Consider the following 20,279-nt stretch of genomic DNA (forward strand, 5'->3'; position numbering starts at 1 on the left):
AGAGAGCAGGATTTCTCTCGGGACACAATCAAAAGCCCTGGTAAGATCGAAAAGAGTCGCCAAGGTGGCAGCTTTAGATTCAAAACCATCGAAAATCGATCTCACCAGAGCTCCGACCGCATCCAAAGTACTTCTTCCTGCTCGAAAGCCGAATTGAGAGTTTTGAAAAAGGTTGAAACATTCAAAGTATTTACCGAGTTGATCATTCATGATGAATTCCAAAAGTTTTGAAAAAAAAACGGGTACCACAGAGATCGGTTTAATAGGAACCGGGTAAATCTTTGGGGACCCTTCTTATAGATAGGCACAGTTTTAGATGTTTTTTAAAGATTTGGGAAAACACCAATACACAGGCACTGATTTATACACCAGGTGAGAGGCAATATAATAGAGAAACAGATTCTCTTTAAAAGAACACTAGACAGGCCATAGATATCTTTACTATTTGAAGATTTCATATCTTTCACCACTTGCAAAACCTCATCACAAGACACTGGCTTCCATTTAAAGGTGTTTAGGAGTACGTGGAGCTTGACCCAGGAGATCCTCAGCAGACACGTTACTGGGGGAGATATGCTTTGTCGTACCTCTTTCACTGTCTCAACGAAGAAGTCGGAGAAAGCCTCCGGCGAAATATCTGGACTGGAATGGAGGGGTAGGGCTCCTTACTGCAGCAATAATGGACCATGCAGTTTTACAAGGATTAGACGCAGAGCTGATTAACCTCTCATTTGCTTTAAAGCTTTGCCTTCTTTCAGTTCATTTTATACTTGTTTCTTTCACCGACGTAGGCCCTTCGTGAAGGTTCAGACTTGGTATGACAGTAGATTGTATAAATTGCCATTAGATGTTTCTTAAGATCCCCTTAAATGGTCGGTATACCAGTAGAGTTTAACGCTTTTTCACTTAGAGTTGCTAACGATTTTAAGATTTTTTGTTTTAACAGGGCAACATAGATCAAAAATAGTTAAAAATCTGTCCAAAAAAATGTCAAATAATATTGTTTCCTTGTTATTTACTGCAAGAATGGTTGGCCAATCAATCAATGTCAGATGAGAGATTAAGTTTTCAATATTGCTAGGAGCTAAACATCTCACCTCGATTTGCTTCTCCTGACAATTCTTCTTAGTCTGGGGTTCAGAACGAAAGAAATTTCAATCATGTTGTGGTCGGACAGACACTCATTTAAGACCTTAACTTGAAAGTAATTATCATCCCGATTAGTCACAATATTGTCTAGGCAAGCATTGCCTATTGTGGGAGTATTTATAGTCAATTTACAGTCCACTGATCTTAGAATGTCTTTCAAACCACGAACATTGGAAGAGTTTACATTCAAAAAATCAATATTGAAATCACCACAACATATAATAAAACATTTAAACTTAATCAGGTGGTCAAACAATCGTTCAAAGAGACTCATAAAAGTGTCCATATTCCCCCCCCAGGAGGTCTATAGAGTGCAAGTAAGATAATTTTATACTCCGTTAACATAACTGCTGCCACTTCAATGTTCATCTCACTGCAAAATTCATCAACATCTACAACAGTGAACTTGATTCCCTGCCTCAGAAGTACACCCGAGCCACCCCCGTTGAACTAATTGATCGGCAGTACATGCTAGCTGGCACAAAGTCTTGGATGTTAACCATATAAGAAGTTAGCTCCGAGCACCAGTGTTCACTGACACAGAGTCCAATAAAGCAAGATTCCGCCAAAACAATCTCAAGCAATTGTTCACGTTTGTCCATCAATGACTGAGCATTTAAAATAAAGTATTTTAGCATTGAAGGTGTCTACAGATGTAATGCAAGAGACATCACTCGAACATACTGATAGGTTGGGTGAAGCCAAACCTAACCCCGTTATTGGCCTAAAAAATCGTTTTGGTAACGCCGAGGGAAAACAAACTCCTTGACTAGAATTCCCTCCTCCCAAAAAACTCTGGATTCAAGATGACAGTAGCAATGTCTTCACTTACGCCCTATTCTGAAGGACTTGTAGTCGCCAAACTTTGGTTTGAGTTCCACACAAACAAAAATCGGATAGATCAGAATCTCTAAGATACTGCACCATAACCTCACATGTCACAGTAGTATTCAATCTAGACACAAATACCCACGACTTCCTCTTAACACTGGCTACAGTTAGTTTTCTGTCTGAGTGGATTTAGTACCCAAAACAATCTTCTTTTTAGCCACAGGTGGGCTAGGTCTGACAGGTTTAAGAGAGTTGTTGGGAGCTGACTTAGACTTTTTGGGTAAATCTGCCTGATAGTTGTCGTTGGTGTCCATACCACCCTTAGAGACCATCTCAATGGTCTGGTTTGAACCTTGACCGGAACTGTCGTTAGGCCTATGACTGAAGGAACTATTTTTTTTACTGCCTCTGAATAAGTAAATTATCATTTTCACTATAAACGCTGTTAACTCTAGTCCCAGTCACTTGTTAAACATCGGTCATCTTCTAAAACTGGTATCTGTTGAAACGTTGAGGGTTAATCCAAGACTTTTGTTCCTAGGTGATATTTAGTTACGTCATTTTGTATTGTCCTGGGCTCATCAAAAGTTAATCCTAAATGAGTTGGCCTTAATTTTAAAAATACAAAGACTACAATGAATAGTTCATATGTCCTTACATACACACACACGATTTATGGTCGAAATGATCTTGCCTTTCCCTCTCATAGGTTACAGCTGTATACCAAGAGACCATGATACGCAGGAATAAAGATTTTTAACTGTCTTCCAAAATCTATAAAATAGAATGTGATTTTAATATTTTTAAGAATTAATTGAAAGAGTACCTGGTAATTAAGCCAATATACTCTTTTGATGAGTTTTTGAAAAGAGTCCACTGTAACTTGACTTTTTTGTTATTATTTTTTCCAAGCAATTGTTATTCATTTTATTTTTATCCCATGTACTTTATTCTTTTATGAATTTTATAGTTTATATAAAACTTACACGTGCAATATTTATAACTTTATAAAAATATTTGTAAATTTAAACATGCATACCATTAATATGTCCACATATATATGTATATATATATAGTATATCTCCTTATGTGAAGTTCACTTTACGTGTTAGTCCAATAATTATTCAACGGAAGTTTCCGTTCGTTTTAATTAGATATGTATTCAGTTAATTGTTTAGAAGGTTATTTTGAAACTAGTGAGAATGTTACCTTGAGTCCACAAGCTGCTAGGATAGGAGTCAGAATCAATGATATTTTATCACCTACTCCTCCTGTGCTGTGTTTTTCCACCAGCTTACTTTCCCACTCAGGCCGCCATTGGAGCCGTTCTCCTGGAAGAGGTAACCAACATGTAGTTGATCTCAGTTTAAAGGAACGTTTTCAGAAAGCTGAGCTCAGCTAAAAGTTTGTTAAATTAGTGAATATACATACAATTCAAATTTATTTTGGTACATAGGTTTTAACTGTTTTTAGTGTGTTTATTTTTTGTTAATTTGAGTTATTGTAACCTCGTTAATTTATTATACTAGTGGTATTGGTATGCAAAAGACTCAAGAGGGTAAAATTCGGCAATTAATTATCTTTCGAAAAGAGGCGCAAGATTTGTTTTTTTGGAAAAAATTCATAATATGTGGAATTTAGCTCCTGCGATTGTGCAGCGTGTGTTGCAGCAGTGCACCTGTATTGTGTAATGGTAGTTCTTTTGTTTTTCCTGACTTTTTTACTGAGTATCAGATACATATTTGACTTTTTACTGTAAATTTTTTTCATTTTCATTAATACATTACCCGATTATTATAACTTTTAAGCATCCTTCGTTAATGTGATGAGGTTAAAATATATTATGTTCTAAATAAACAATTAAATTTGATTTTACGATTTTCTTCATTTTTAGAAAAGGTTTAGACAACAGCTTTATTGTTAACTCTTTGAGTGTCTATATTCCGGGTTGCTTTAGTCCAGTACAGATGTTTCTTACACACTGGCTCGTGCATTATTGGATTTAACGTAAACATAACTCTTATTAGCTATGTTTACACTTGTGCGATTTTGCGTGCGTTTGAGGCATGCTGCACAGCGCATGCGCTAGCGCACGTGACGCATGCGGAGAAGAGTGCTTGTTTTCCGGGAAAACAGTCTTCTTTCTGAATCGCATGCTGCAAAGCAAGCAGTTCCATAATTTTGGATATTCGTGCGTCAAACCGTGCTGCATATATTTATTATTACAGTTGTTATTTGTTAGTTTTGTTTATATATTACAGGATGTCTTCAGATAAACAAACTGTGATTTTATAGAAGACTACAGACACTATAGTGTATTGTGGGACATAAAAGGACAAGTGTTATACCATAAAAACAAACGTAATGACGCTTACCATGCACTAGGTGAGAAGTACAAAATGAGTGAAAAAAGGTGTTAAATCCAAAATTAAAAACCTTTGTTCATATTTTTCAAAAGAACAACAGAAAATGTCGCAAAGGTGCCAGTGCTTGATGACGTATATCAAAGTTCCTGGTTTGCCTACAAACACTTGTTATTTCTCGGAGACTCAATCACTCCAAGAACGACGAAGGACTCCTTAGAGGATACGATCACCGAAGAAGTTGAAATTGGGGAAGACAATTGTTGAATTGTAATACTCAGCAACAGTATTTTCCGGACGTTGTATTTGGACATGTTTGCCATCCAAGGCCCCAATGCAATGTGGATAATTCCAAACCTCATTAAAATCATGGGAAACTAATTTCCATTCGTCCTCGTTCGCAGGGAGCTGTAAAAGAAGGTCTAAGTTAAATTTTCGAACGCTTCATAAAGGTGTAAACAAAAACTATGTATGTTTTTTTCTTTCAGGATGAAGACCAACCACCAGAAAAAGAAGCACCTGAAAATCAAGATACAGCATCGTCTTCTTGTCGACAGCAAAAATTTCTCCCAACACCACAGACCTGCAGAGGAATTAAAAGAAAAATAGATGATGATGGGAAAAAAAGAAGAGGCTGCCTTCGGATTTTTTGAAGTAGCAGCTAAATCATCTGAAAAGGATGACTGTTCTATATTTGGGGAGATGATAGCAACCCAGCTAAGGAAGTTGACTCCGCGTAACCAGGCAATTGCCAGAAATAGAATACAAAATTTGATTTTCGATTTTGAAATGCAGGAAATGAATAATTCTTTACAAAATAACACAGTAGCTCCTCGGCCCCTCTTCAGATTCTTCTTAGGGTACCCACTACGAACCTACCATTAGTTCCCAACTTACAAATTTCCACAGAGAAACCCCAGCATCCAAGTAATGTGCTTGGGGAAGTACAGCAGTTTTTGTGTTTTAACCTTGATAATACTGAGAAATAAGTGTTATAGTAGGGTAATAATGTATGTAAATAAAACATTATTACTTGACAAAATCTTGGAGTGCTTCAATTATTGCCTTTAAGACCCCTAGCATCATCGACGAAATCAATGGCTTAGATACTTTGAACAGGTACATTAAAGATGCAAATGAGTCACCTGTTGCTAAATATCTTAGACATATCGCTAGTCTGATCTCAGGAGGAACAGCTTCTCTGAAGGTAGTATTTTTCTTCTCTATTTTTGCTCTGACTAATTCTAAAAGGTTATAAAAGTTTTTCTCTACTCATTCTGGTAAAATTTTTGAATAGAAAACTTTCATTCAGTTCCAAACCGTTCAAAATACCATTATTCCTCCTTTTAAAATAATCACACATCCACATAGACCTAACTTTCCTTTTACGTTTTACGCACTTTTGACAATAATAAACACGCTACACTAATACCAGCTAACACAGCGTCACTGTCCATTTTAACACTAAATAATTATTAAAGACACTGCGTCAAGCATACAAATAACGCTAAAATGTAAACAGCAATGAAGCATGCGTCAAAAGAATGCTTGGAAAAACATGCGCTTGACGCAAGACGAAACAAAAATTGAAAAGAAAGTTGAATCGAAAAACTCACAAGTGTAAACATAGCTATTAGTGTAAACAAAGCGAGAAAGTCACACTTAAATCGAATTTGTCTGAATAACCGCATCCTGAAAAATGTCAATTCCAAATTCTAGTACAATATGTACCATTTATTTCATGATACCAATTAAGGTGTCTGATCTTTAAGCACAGCCAATATTTGAGTAGATTTATTACCAACAGCTTTATTATAAATTTAAGAAAGCCAGTGCCTAGTATAATATACTATAATATAATATGTAATAATATTATTATTACAATCTTAATTTAAGTTAAGTACAACGTAACTTTTTAAAATGCCAATAATAAAATCTAGCCATTTTTACCAGGTCTGTTCTTTATTCATAACACTCACTATGCACATATTTCTGGAAGGCGTAAATAAACATTTAACGCATGAAGTATTGTTTTACTCAACAACACTATTCAATAATAAAGGTTGTATTTTTACCTGACAACAATATTGACTGAGTGAGATTGGTAGCTTCTGTGTCTGTGATGCCTCGGATGTACATCGCCATCAACATTGCCCCTGAAACAAATTAATTAAAAACCTTACACCAATACAGCATAAGTTTACAATTGTTGAAAAATTACACTTTAAACCGTAAACGTTCCTTATAAAATTAGGTCCTAAGATTGTAAGAATAAAAAGTAGTTCAACTGAAAAGCACTGCTGTTTATTCAGGACAAATGTATAATATTCTACAAAGCAGGTATCAGTACGTAATTTTAAGGTACGTTCAGAATATGTAGCATTTTAAATCAACAAATCTAGCCTACATGAACTGTTTTAATACATGTATTTCAATCATTTGTAACAGATCAATTCTTCAGCTAGTAATGTAAGATTATAATAATTGTTCTCATTTTTGTGGAACATACAAAAATGTTGCGATATATAAAATTAAAAAATAGTATAAATAGAAGAGACATACTGTCAAAACTGTTGATATGATTGTAAGTGTAATATTTGGAAAAAATTAAATTGCTTCGTCGCTTTGTATGGACTAGGCGTCGGTGGTGGTTGCAGTAGCCCAATGATGTCGTAAGAACGTTATCCCTGCTACAAGACGGTCCGGTATTTTCTCTTAGGCTTTCACTGTCCTTCGTTTAAAGGTTGGGAAGATGCAACGATTTTATAAGCAATTTTCTCTGGTCTCTATGGCACTGTCTCGTTTTCAGAGGATTAAGTAAGAAATTCGTACTTAAGCTTTAAAATGCCTTACTATTGTGACTGTGGAGGATAACTAGTTCACAAAGTGCCCACAGGCGAACTGAAGCAGGGGAAACTATACCGTATCGCGTATTCTGTCAATATTTTGTAGTATCAAGCGCCATAAACAAAATCTGAGGAACCACAAAAATCGAACCGGTCGACAAATGCACTACGCTCATTCGTTAGTGTAGAAATCTCTCTCAACTTCCAATTTCAACACAATGTTTATTTATAATCAAACGTTGTCGAAACAGGATAGTTTTATTCAACTACCAGCTCTTTTCCAATGAAGGATGATATACCGTATCGCTTATTCTTCCAATACTTTACAGTAACAAAGGATATAATCCAGCCAACCATTAGGACCGAACCAACTGAGATCATTCTTGGTCAGTTACTACGTGTCCTCCGCTGATTGGTTGGTATCAAGATTTTTCTCGACGACCAGTTACATCCTAATGTTTAAATAATATAATTAAACGTTGTCCACTATAGGTAAAATGGCGTATCGCTTATTCTGTCACTATTACCAAAATTCACCGTGCAGCGGGTACGGCGGTTATAGCGAGATCGAATGAAGCAACTTTGAACATGGCTGCTGCTTGGGTGCGTGATTGCTGAGCATTGCTGTCCTTGCAAGCAGCCCGCTTGCCCAACCATTTGTATTTATTCGGAAGTCACTTTTAAGCCGTTGTCCCCAAATTAAGTGTTAAAGAGGGATTCTTAATCTCAACTTCGTCTGGTAAATAAAATATTCGTTACTTTACCTTTTTTGACCTTACAGGAGAAGTTACAGGATGGCGTTCAGCACTTCACTGTTTGACGTTCAGTGTCAACCTCAGGCCGAGTCCAAATGTTTACCACCTCAAAACTGATCCGCTTCCTGGGAAATCCTGGGTTGGACGTCTGTTCACGTATCAATATTATCATATTCATATTGGCTACCATAATATTCGCTACTTCCATGATATACAGTTGCCCCATAACTTACAACTGTCAAGGAACTAATAGTCTTGATATATGTCAAAAACTGAGCTTGCTAAAGTAAGAATTTTGACCTTGTAATATAATGACTCCCTTTTACTGTGCTTAGGTTTCAGATCTGAAGTCTTCCCGGAATATGCAGAGCAAAGCTAAAAACACAACAATCTCCTTTATGTTAAAAATAAGAAAATAATAAAAGTTAGTGTACCTATCTGAGACTCGGTATTATTTCCAGAGACAGTGTTCTGTATGAAACTTTCTATTTCATCTTTTGTCATCTCCTCTCCGTCTCGCTTTTTCCTCAGTAGTTGTCCCACATTCATCTTTAAACCTGAAATCACACAATGAAAATCAGAAATTGTAGTAAGAAAATTGTAACTGATTTGCAGAGGAATATTAGATGGCTTTTAGAATAATCATATCCCGATTTCGTCCAATCAGAGTAACGATACTGTTGTGTCCATTCACGATAAATTATTAATATTATCAAGAAATATAATGCATACGTTTAACATAAACCGTAACCCTCTTATTGTGGAATGTTTACAAACACATCATCTATGACAATCATATGATAAACATAACACATGTTTTTCATAGAATTGTTTCTTATGTACAAACTTCTACCGCGCTAGACATTTGGTGTCACCAAACACTATATATTTACGAGTCCATTTTAATAACTGGACGTTTAACTCGTTGTGAGTGGTGTAATTCAGTTGGTTTGTTTTAATAGTCAAGCTTAGTGAGCTTTTTGTATCAATTTTGTAACCTCAATTAACCGGAAATCATTAATCTGTACTACCACAATGGTGGTTAAGATTGGCCTTGTCTTGTGAGCATAGAGCTTTATCGCTATGAAACTATTAATACAGCCTATCCAGGATTTTCAATTTTCAGTTTTGGAGTCCAAATGCATTATAGCATCATCTCGTATTTTGAGGGTGGATTTGTTGACTTCCTCTTTTTAAATAGTGTATCCAGTAGTAAAGCTATATCTGATCTCGAAATGCAATGTTTCGGCACGATATGAGCAAGAAAACTTGGATGATACTCGTAGTAATGATTACAGATGTGTAAACTTTAAACATTAGTTCTGAATTAAGATTTGTTGTTGAATCGATGAATAAGAATGGAGAAAATAATTATGTTTTGAAAATAATTAGTAATTAATTTACGGCGTAAAGCGAATAGTTTACGAGTTAAATAAATAAGAAATAGCTCAATATTAGCCTTATAGAGGATTTTGACTGTTAAAATAGCTGTATAACAATTTATAAATGGAAAGCTGACTTATAATTGTTTGGTATATGTGACTGGCAAAAATGCCACTGAGGGTGTAATATTTTAATCTATAAATAGATATAATAAATATTTTTATGTTATTCAAAGAAGACGAATTTGGTGAAGACTTGAATATTACACCCAGTGGATTGAAGTAATACTTATAATTTGCCTGTTTCAATAATGCATTTTCAATTTATTTAATTTGTTTAGGAAAGACCTGAGATAAGGACAACAACAGTTAAAAATCCAGTAATTACTACATAACAAATAGTAACTTATTACAAAAAGTAATTAATTATCCACTTATGTGTATGATTAGAAAATATTTAGTAAAGAATATGTAGATATTTTAGTAACTTAAGAGAAACTTTTTACAAACGTGTAAAAGCTTTTACTTACACATTTAATTTAATTACGCCTTATGTTCACACATGTATGGCTATTTTCAAGTAATAGTTTTTTTAATACTTGGAAGTTGTTATATAAAAAAATCGCAAGTAGTAACCAAATAACAAATTATGCTCTAGTTTAACCGTTCTAGTATTTTACTGTGTACAAACATAATACGTTTTAATTTGTTACTATCCCTTATGCAATATATCAGCATGTATTAAAACAATAAAAAGGTTTTTCCGACATTTGTCTTAGTGGAAAATGCTGCCCGAAAATACCCGGACATACTTTTTATTGTTTTCAGTTTCGAAGCAAACACATTAATGCAAATTTTAATTTAGAGTATCATATATATGTACTTTTTAAAACGTATTGTATAATGCTCAAATAATAAAAATATCTTCGATTGGTATATTTAAAGTACCTTTGGGTACTCAGTTTATATTTACCTTCGCACCAGGTATTTACCCGACCGACATCACTATCCAACATAAACTCTTTATTTATTGTTAAATATTTTTAATTTTATTTAATTTTTTACGATATATTTTAAAAACCTAATAAAGATCAATCAATAAATTATCGATGTCGTACACTATATATGCCCTACTTGATAAAACATGTACGTAACCAGTTTAAAATATTTAAAACTAGCGGACCCGGCGCGCTTCGCTGCGCATTTCAATAAGTTACCCACGGCTTCGCACGCAAATCTTAAGAACCGAAGTCCTTATATTACTTAGTAAATTTTTTTTTTTACTATAATAAATTTTAGATTAAATTAGTTATATCTCCGATGCCACGATTGAGCTTGCTTTGTTGTCTCGATCGAGAGAATATGTACACACGGAGTTTTGAGAACCATACTTCTGTCAAAAAAAAAACAACTAAGGTTGATTTTATAACATTCTTTATATTTGTAGCCAACGTAAGATAGTAATTATGATATCTGCATTGCTCTTCTGATCAAGCATGAGCATGGTTTATATTAAATAAATATTGCAGTTAAAGGTGAATTTTTACGTCAAATTTGAATTGTATTATCTGGATAGTAAAGTCTATGTTTAACAGTGATTGCAGAAACAGTTTAAACAAAATTTGTCGTTTCTCTTAAGCTTACTCTATGCTTTAAAACTATAAGTGTAGTAATTAAATTATATATAAATATATTTTTTGTCGCATTATATATGTTTACAAAGAACAGCTGATTAAAAATTTGAAAAGACTCTTTCACTTAATAACATATGTTTGCACTTAATAACATATGTTTGCTGCAATGCATTTCTTACGGGTATTTCTGTAACCAGTGGGGCGGAATCCTGAATCGGGAAAGGGATAAAAAGTATCCTATAACCTTCTACAGATCAAGACGAACAAATTAAAAAAAAAATTAGGCGAATCCGTCCAGCCGTTTGTGAGTGATGCTGTTACACACGAACAGTTTCATTTTTATATATATAGATTTAATCCATCAAAATTATACAAGTGTACATTGTGAATTTTTTTTTAATATACTTAACTCCTTTAAAAAGATAAAATAACAAAATCAGTGAACAACCAAAATGACGATTAACCAACTCAGTGGATAACGAGCAAGGCCAACGAGTTTACACTGGCCCCAATAACGAGTAACTAATATTATTGAATCGTCAACCACACTGGTAGTGCTGTGCTAAATGATACTTTTCTGTACCTGTTACAGCAAGTAACTGTTATAACAGTACTCTTCAGTAACAGCTATCAATACCAGTTACAGTATTCCCGAGTACTTCCTGCTCAGAAGTACAGTCAGTGCACAGTGATATAACAAAATATAGAACCCTTGATTATAACGTAATATACAATTATTATTCGTATATAATCAAGGGTACCAGGAATGGCGCGAGGTGGCCGTGTGAAGTATATGTATTGAAGAAGTATCTGTAACGGGTATTTTCGGTTTGAGGTAACAGGTACTCTTGGGGCGGATGAGTATTTGGCACATAGTATCTGTTGCACTCAACAGAACATAATTTATAAATGTTTACCACAGATGAGGCCTATTAATAATGTTGTTTGTTGTATTGAATGTACCGTACGTAACTCCCTATCGTATCCCGTATCCAACAATATTTCTATAGAAGCAACCACATGGCAGGGCACCTCGGGGCTTCACGACGTCATCAAGCCCTCCTTTTATAATTAAACCGGAAAAAAACATTCTCTATGTCACTACCCACACCACACTCCACTAGTCCACTACGTGAGTGAGGCTGTGGTTGTGTTGTGAAAGAGTCGTTGGTCGTCGCCGTGAGCAGCGAGGTTGTTGTGGTGGTTATGAGCGTTATCACGAATTGATTAGAATCGCTATTTAAACCGTATCTGATCAATTAAAAGGCCCATACATGAGTGAACCAGAAGTAAAGAAACAGAAAATGTCGAGCTTGACGCAGCTAAAATCATTTACCACTGTTGTGGCGGATACTGGGGATTTTGAAGGTAAATTTTACTAAATAAACTATTTATTATTACTAGAATTATTAATATTAACTGCCATCCACTAAAATTAACTTGTCTGCTTAGATAAATCAAATGCATATTCCCCGACTTTAGCAGCTGTAAAACTTATCATTTTGATCAAACTGCAGAAGTGAAAGTTAACCTAAATATGTGGATAATGATGTCTTTTTAGGTTAGTGTTGTAATAGTAACTTGCCCTTGTTCACTGACGATTTCATTACATAGTTGCATAAGGCCTCTATTCTAGAGTTCTTTGAATCAGGAAATTTATTTGTCTCAAATAGCCTATACGATGTTATGATTGTCATTTTTATAGCGTATAAGAAATAAAAGTAGGGTACATGTAAGTAGGCTAAATAACAATAACATACATTTCAATGATAAATTGGATAAATTGATACGTTACCCATACATATTAGGCCCTATGTTCATTTTTTATATAGCAAATGTGCATAAAGTGAATTAAAGGAAAGTAAGAGGAAAAAATAAACTATGCAAAGCTCTCAAAGTAAAAAAATCTTGAAATAGGAACAATTAATTAAAGAGAATGATGGTTGTAGTATAATAAGTTACCACAATTAGGCCTATTGAACCATATTATACATTAAAATACCTGAACCAGTGAATACAAACACATTGCATTATGCCATCTTCACACTGCACAAACAACCTGTTTAACAAAGTAAATATATATAGTTTAAACATATAATTAAATATTTTATACATTCGATTAATCACAGTCTACTTATATCAAAGCTTGAAGGCTATGGCATTTGGGGACCTCTGCTTCGTTGGATGAGTAGCTATTTGCGGGAACGTACTCTTATAGTCAAGTACGATGGAGGTACGTCCTTGCCATTCTCTGTCCCCTCAGGTGTACCACAGGGATCTCATCTGGGCCCACTGCTTTTTAACCTGTTTATCAATGATATTTCTAGTGCAATATCATCGAAGTTTCTTCTGTTTGCTGATGATATTAAGGTTTTCAGCAGGGTTACATCTCCTCATGACCAAGAGGAACTCCAACATTCCCTTGACAGGATAAGTAACTGGTGCAGAGTAAATGCTATGGAGCTTAATATAGCCAAGTGTCTTGTCATCAGCTACACTCGAAGCAACACAGCCAGGCCCTTTGACTATTCTCTAAATGGATCCCCTCTTAAGATAGTAGACAGAGTCAGGGACCTCGGAGTTATTATGACACCCTCCCTAAGCCCTTACGAACACATAATGCATGTTACAAATAAGGCCTCTTCTATGCTTGGGTTTATTGCCCGAACTTGCAAAGACTTCAGATCCCCCTCTACATTGGCTATCCTCTATAAGACTCTTGTGCGTCCTTTGTTGGAGTACTGTTCCGTTGTTTGGTCTCCATATCAAGCAGGCCACATTGTGCTGCTGAACAGAGTACAGGTGCGTTGCTTAAGACTTCTTGGAGTCAAACTGGGATATAATTATCTTGCAACCCCCGTCGCTGAGATTGAGATGCTATATGGACTGCAACCTCTCCAGGAAAGAAGAAAATATATTGATATTTTATTCCTGTACAGGCTGGTGAACGGCTTCCTCGACTGCCCTCATCTAGTGTCGGATATAGACTTCTCTATACCAAGAGGTACCCGCTCTAAGACACTTTTCTGCAGAAGATTTAGGCCCACATATTATGCATCAAACCATGGAATATGCAGACTTCTAAAACTGGGTAGCGAGGCAGCGCACATCGACTTTTTTCACGATTCAAAATACACCCTGAAAAACAAATTATTAAATGTAAACACCTAACACATGCTTAAACAGATCCACTTATAGTAACTAACAGCTACGATTGTATTAATTATTGATAGTATATTGTTGAGTTTCTAAATTTTATTAATGTTATAGCATTGGTCAACTATTTATTTATTGTTGCTGTTACTGTATTGTTATTATTCCTTGTTATTTATTGTTGTTTTTGTTATTTATATTTATAGTATATCACTCTGTTATTGCCTATGTTGTTCAAGTTAGAGCTTACATAAGACTGTGTATATTGATTATGATTTGTCATCTTGATTGCTAAGTACTTGATTTGTTGAATTACTTTTGTAAAAATGGTGGAACCGTTGAAATAAATAAATAAATAAATAAATTGCATTTCTAAGCTATGTTATTGTTAGGCCTATTTATGATAAATTATTGCCAGATTTCGTCTACCATAGCACTGACAATTTATATTAAGTGACGATCTGAATTGATTTATGGGTGTGGAAAAAGCACAGGGTAGGGTACGATAAGTAAGCGGACCTGGTTTTTTTTATATCGGAATATGTAGGCCTAATCATCAATACATAATATTCGCATCTCAATTCCTAGACTATCAATCGATATAAAAGTATCTATAATCCTCAATAACAAACATATGTTTTAAATTAAAATGTGAATTTAATTTTAACAGTGATCAAACAAATTATTATAACCAAAATTAGGAAAACTGTCCGAAGACGACCATATTTGCTCCTCTCACAGTTACAATTGTTTCTTTCCCACAAGTTTCACATAATGGGTCTTTCGGTACGAGTCCTACATGTTGAAACCGCAAAAAACTTGTCTTCTAATCTTTCAAAGCAATGTCGTGTAGTTTTCTAAAATTGACTGCCATTTTAATAATCAGAATGTTACTTGTGTAAAATTGAAATATTACCTTACGTGTATTATTTGAAAGTGTTTACAGCTGTTGATATAGATTATTTACGTTAATTATTGTTCAAAATAATTAATTAGTATCGATTGATTATAAATCGATGGTTATGATTAAGTAGGCTAATATCGTTTGCCAGTTTCAATATAAACCGGATCCGCTTATCGTATCCCACTCAAAGCACAAAATAATATAAAAAACAGAAGTACGTGATATAATAATTGCTTATTATCTCGATAAATATTTACTTAAATAGCCACTTTGTGTTATTTGCTTGTATTGTTTTTTTTGTCCATTCTGACACAGTAACGTAAAACCGTCTTGACCAGGACACTTTTTATTGTTTTTACAGCATTACGTGTTTAATTTTCTATATATTACTATGAAACGTTTAAGATATTATTAATTAGTTTTTTATTATTGTATTGATGTGTTATTTACATTATCCAGCATGCAAAATAATTAGTAAAAAATAATTGAATAGTATCCGGGTCAACCAGGCAAAACGTTGTTGACCCGGACACTATGTATAAATGCATTATAAAATGTGAACTAACCTCCTACGTCCGATCCCAGACACATAAATGAAGATATCAGCTTGTTTACAACATTACTAATTGGTTAGAAAACGATCTGAAAACATTTGGTCTGATGACAAGGAGAATAAAAAAAATTGAGGTCTGATACAAAGAGTATAAAATTTATTGTTTAAAATGAACACGTTAATACATATAGGTAAACAACAAAGGAGTTTTACATTTTTATTACTGGACATTATATGCATCAAAACTACATTTGAACTTAATAGATACTAATCTATCATTTTTATAATTGAAAGTTGGCAGTCCAACGTTTCTCTCGACTTGGTCGTAGTCGACAATAGATTTGTCCTCTGGTTCAGGCCACTTCAAAATGAAGTTTCCCACATTTCTGACAAACTTAATGTGAAGTCCTTGGCCAGGAGCAACATCTTCAACCACACCAACATAATGTTTAATAGTTTTCTTCCCCGGGAATTTAATTAGAAGCCAACCGACACAAGGGTCTTTAAAAACTAATTCTGTGTCATTTTCAACCAGGCCTTCAGGTTCTGACAAGTGAAACTCATCGGACGAATCTTTTAATGAAAAATGTCCCTCTTCACTTGAACTAGAGTTGTACCTTATCCTCTTTCGTGGTGGACACTTGTCTTGGCAGCTGGTAGAAGGGCCTGCTATATTTCCTTCTCCATCAATGTCCTGAACGGAAATACTCAGGCCTGGCGAAACGTTGATTTTTTTCTTCCTAAGCACTTTCTGAGACAATGTCCCATGTTGTTTCTTGGAAAGGAATTCAAGCACAGTTTCACCAACTAAACTTTTACATTTTTTTGTTAGAGATTCTTCAGTATGGTTTTTTGGATCTTTAGGGAGCTTCTTCAGAACTTGCTGAGGATCATGTGGAATTATACCACAAGTCCGGAAACCAGATTGCAAGTTCTTTGACTGGTTGTTGGAGATTGCCTCACAAAGCTTACTTAAAAGTAGAGGAAATACATGCTTTGGAACAGATGTTCACCTCCGGTCAGCTCCTAACTTCCACTTAAGTAAGGTGTGTCTTCAAGCACCTTTTAAAGGCCTAAAAAAGGCTACATCAAGTGGCTGCAACAAATGCGTTGCATTTGGAGGCAAGCAGGTGAATTTTATGTTGTGTTTTGCACACAATCTCAACACTTCACATGAAAAGTGGGTTGACAAGTTGTCACCTAACATGACCATCATAGTTCAGGATATGAGAGGCAGGTATCCCATCAGTAGTGGATTTTAAGTTATCAAAAAATGTTGATATGTCATGGTTCACTTTCGCCCTCCTGAATGTGATATTCCGGCTCATCCGGAGTCTTAGTTCTGGATGTTTGCTCAAAAACCCATTTACCCACTCTTCGCCAGGAATGTTGATTTTGAACAATGGGATAATACGTCCTTCTTTTTCTAAATATAACCTAACAACTAATCTTAAATCTAACCTAGAGAACGGAAATCCCCATTCCGCAACCTTTTCGATGTGAGCACATATTACATCCTCCTCAGTACCATTGGTACTGTACCAGTATTGAACACTGGTTTTTTACCGTGATATCCAGTATATTTCCCGGATGAGTGGTCACTTAATGTGGATTTAGGGAGATTGTACTTTTTAGCAGCAGCTCTCACTGAAAGTTTTTTGTCTTTTATTTCCTGTACGGCTTTGTTAATTAGTTCTAGTCTTTCTTTAGCGGCACTCATATTCACTAATTCACTTTAAAACTAAATTAAGTTAACTTATATAGGATAATAATAATAACTGAAAACTAAAAATAAATAGGATAAACAGCAGTACGGGAAGCATATACTGTGCAAACGAAAATGTTAGGTTAACACAATGAAGTACTGAAGTGGAGAATTGGCGGGTAAAGTCGAGACAGTGAAATTGGCGCTAAGAATATCGGCAAAGTCGATGTGTCCGAGTCAAGAATGGAATTAGTTTAAGTCCAATATTTTTTTTTTGTAATGAATTAAATCATAAAACCATCGATATGTTGGCTGCGATAAAGTAGGGAATCGAATAACATCATTCAGTTTCGATTAAATATCTTACTTTCGATGTTATATGTCTTAGCCAGACAAAATTTTTTTTTGCTGTCAAAACATTATGTTGGTCATACTGGTAGAGAATAATAACTAAACCAATGACAGTTACAGTGATTATACAGTTCTTTTGTACATTTAATAACAATTCAAATATGATATGTTGTAAACGGTTATGTTGACTAGTGATTTCACAAGAATTGTTTTTAACGATCGCAGCAGGGCCGTCCGGGTCAACCACCCCTGCCCGGGTCAAGACGGTTTTACGGTAATAGTAGTCTGCTTTGAAGTACAATTATGACACTAACTTTTAAACTGAATATGTAGAAAAATATCACTCACCAATACTACAATAGGGAAAGAACAATGACTGTTTCTTTAAATGAAGTACACAATTACGAGGGCTGTTCAGAAAGTAACCTCCGGTCGATTGAAAAAAAATACACCAAGTTAAGTAAAAATATTTTAATATATACATCTTACAACTACATCTTTGCACTATTTTTCGACATAGTCTCCATCACGATTGAGGCACTTATCGTATCTCTTCACAAGCTTTGAAATTCCTTCTGCATAAAAATCACCCGGCTGTGCCTTGAGCCAGCCTGTGACCGCATCTTTGAGCTCTTCGTCGTCATCAAACCGCTGGGACCCGAGCCATTTCTTCATATGCATGAAGAGGTGATAGTCGCTTGGCGCCAGATCTGGGCTGTAAGGTGGATGGTTGTAAACGTCCCACTTGAAGGACTTAAGAAGGGCTGTTGTTCTGCAAGCAGAGTGAGGACGGGCGTTATCGTGCAAAAAAACGATACCGGAAGTCAGCATACCACGGCGTTTGTTCTGTATAGCCCGTCGTAATGTTTTTAGTGTTTCACAGTACACGTCTTGATTAATGGTCGTCCCACGTTCCATGAATTCAACCAACAACACCCCTTTGGCATCCCAAAACACCGTTGCCATCAGTTTTCTGGCAGAAAAATCTTGCCGGGCTTTTTTTGGTTTGGTAGGCGAATCTGAATGTGCCCACATCTTTGATTGTTCTTTTGTCTCAGGGTTTACGTACTTAATCCAGGTTTCGTCACCGGTCACGATTCTGTTTAACAATGGTTCTCCTTCGTCCGCATAACGTGACAGAAAGTCTAATGCAGAGGCCATTCTTTGAGTTTTGTGGTGGTGGTCGGTAAGAATTTTGGGCACCCATCGTGCACATAACTTACGGTAACCCAATCTTGCTGTCACTATCTCGTACAAAAGAGTCTTAGAAATCTGTGGAAAATCAGTAGACAACTCCGCCATTGTGAAACGTCGATTTTCACGAACTTTTGCATCAACTGTCTGAACGAGTTCGTCAGTCACCAAGGATGGTCTACCACTCCTCTCTTCATCATGAACGTTTTCTCGTCCACTTTTAAATAAACGTACCCATTCACGGACAACTCCTTCACTCATAACTTGTGGTCCGTACACGGCACAAAGCTCACGATGAATAGCTGCTGCAGAGTATCCTTTGGCTGTAAAAAAACCGTATAACAGCACGCACTTCACATTTGGCGGTATTTTCTATTGCAGCACACATTTCAAACTGCCACAAAAACTAAACTAGCGCAGGTACGATGTTCACTCGACTACAGCTTGATGCCGACTGACCTGCTTAGTGCGTGAATGCACAGATGGCGCGCTACTCCCCTCCACTACCCGCACTGTGACCAACCGGAGGTTACTTTCTGAACAGCCCTCGTATATCTAACCAATCAGGAAACGCAACACAGAAATGCCGAAGGAAGTGCACAATAGCAAACAAGACTGAAGTACAGAGATGGGCCAAGCGATCTGCACGCATGGCCAAGGCTATACTATCCAGCCACATAACGTTCACCCCCCCCTAAGCGCTGACATTCTGTGATTGATTTAAAAGAAACAAATTACCTGAACTCTTCTATTTTGTTTATAAATTCACTTGTGATCAAAACAAACTATTATTATTAATATTGTTTTTGTGCCAGTATTTTTTTCCTAACGGTATATACATGTGCTATAAATTATGCATAATAATAAACAAATTAATTAATTATAATCGGAAATTGTTATAAACTGCAGAATCACAAAAAAATTCAAATAAAAGTTTATTCAGTTAAAACTAATAAGAAAAAACACAAACACTTGTTATATTCCAATTTTGATTCATTATTGAAGTTCCTTGATCCTACTCATGGTATGTCCTCCAGGGATATGACAAAGGATCCCACAAGATCGTAGATGTTACCTTCTTTGGTAAGATATGTGTCCTTGACTTTCTTAACATTTGCTAATTTGTTTACCCAATCAAGAATCCCCATGTTGGATTCTTTCTCATCTAAAATTTTATCGACTTATGAAAAACTGCAGTTCATGTTACTGGAGGCGACATGACCGTTAATGTCAGTCCTTATCATCTCGACAGGATTAAGGTCGGGAATAGACTTAAAATAGTTTGACCATCTTTTGTACAGTCTCATCCAATAGGTAATGGTAGAATCTAGTTTATGTAAGGACACTAATCTATAAATTTCTGGGTCAAACATGTCATCATTATAAGGGATGTATTATTTTTTCCAAGCCAATCTGTAAGGTTTGTTTGGTTGTTTCTGCTTTTTGAAGTTGGTGCTTT

At 35.5% G+C, this 20,279-nt stretch overlaps 2 protein-coding genes across 4 annotated transcripts in view; one reads left to right on the plus strand and one right to left on the minus strand.

The window, feature by feature from the left end:
* LOC124357981 (thymidine phosphorylase-like) overlaps nt 1–20,279 on the minus strand; it is a 51,689-nt gene that overhangs the window by 7,277 nt on the left and 24,133 nt on the right. For all 3 annotated transcript variants that reach the window (XM_046810155.1, XM_046810157.1, XM_046810156.1), the window contains exons 2-4: nt 8,379–8,501; nt 6,419–6,499; nt 3,190–3,311 (exon numbers count right to left, since the gene is read on the minus strand). In XM_046810155.1, coding sequence (XP_046666111.1) covers nt 3,190–3,311; nt 6,419–6,499; nt 8,379–8,501 — 326 coding nt within the window. The remainder of the gene's footprint in view (nt 1–3,189; nt 3,312–6,418; nt 6,500–8,378; nt 8,502–20,279) is intronic.
* LOC124357982 (transaldolase) overlaps nt 12,069–20,279 on the plus strand; it is a 62,827-nt gene continuing 54,616 nt past the window's right edge. Inside the window, exon 1 of the mRNA XM_046810158.1 lies at nt 12,069–12,328. Coding sequence (XP_046666114.1) covers nt 12,235–12,328 — 94 coding nt within the window. The 5' untranslated portion in view covers nt 12,069–12,234. The remainder of the gene's footprint in view (nt 12,329–20,279) is intronic.

The sequence above is a fragment of the Homalodisca vitripennis genome, chromosome 3 (genome assembly GCF_021130785.1).
Source record: "Homalodisca vitripennis isolate AUS2020 chromosome 3, UT_GWSS_2.1, whole genome shotgun sequence".
In the NCBI taxonomy this organism is placed as follows: Eukaryota; Metazoa; Arthropoda; class Insecta; order Hemiptera; family Cicadellidae; genus Homalodisca; species Homalodisca vitripennis.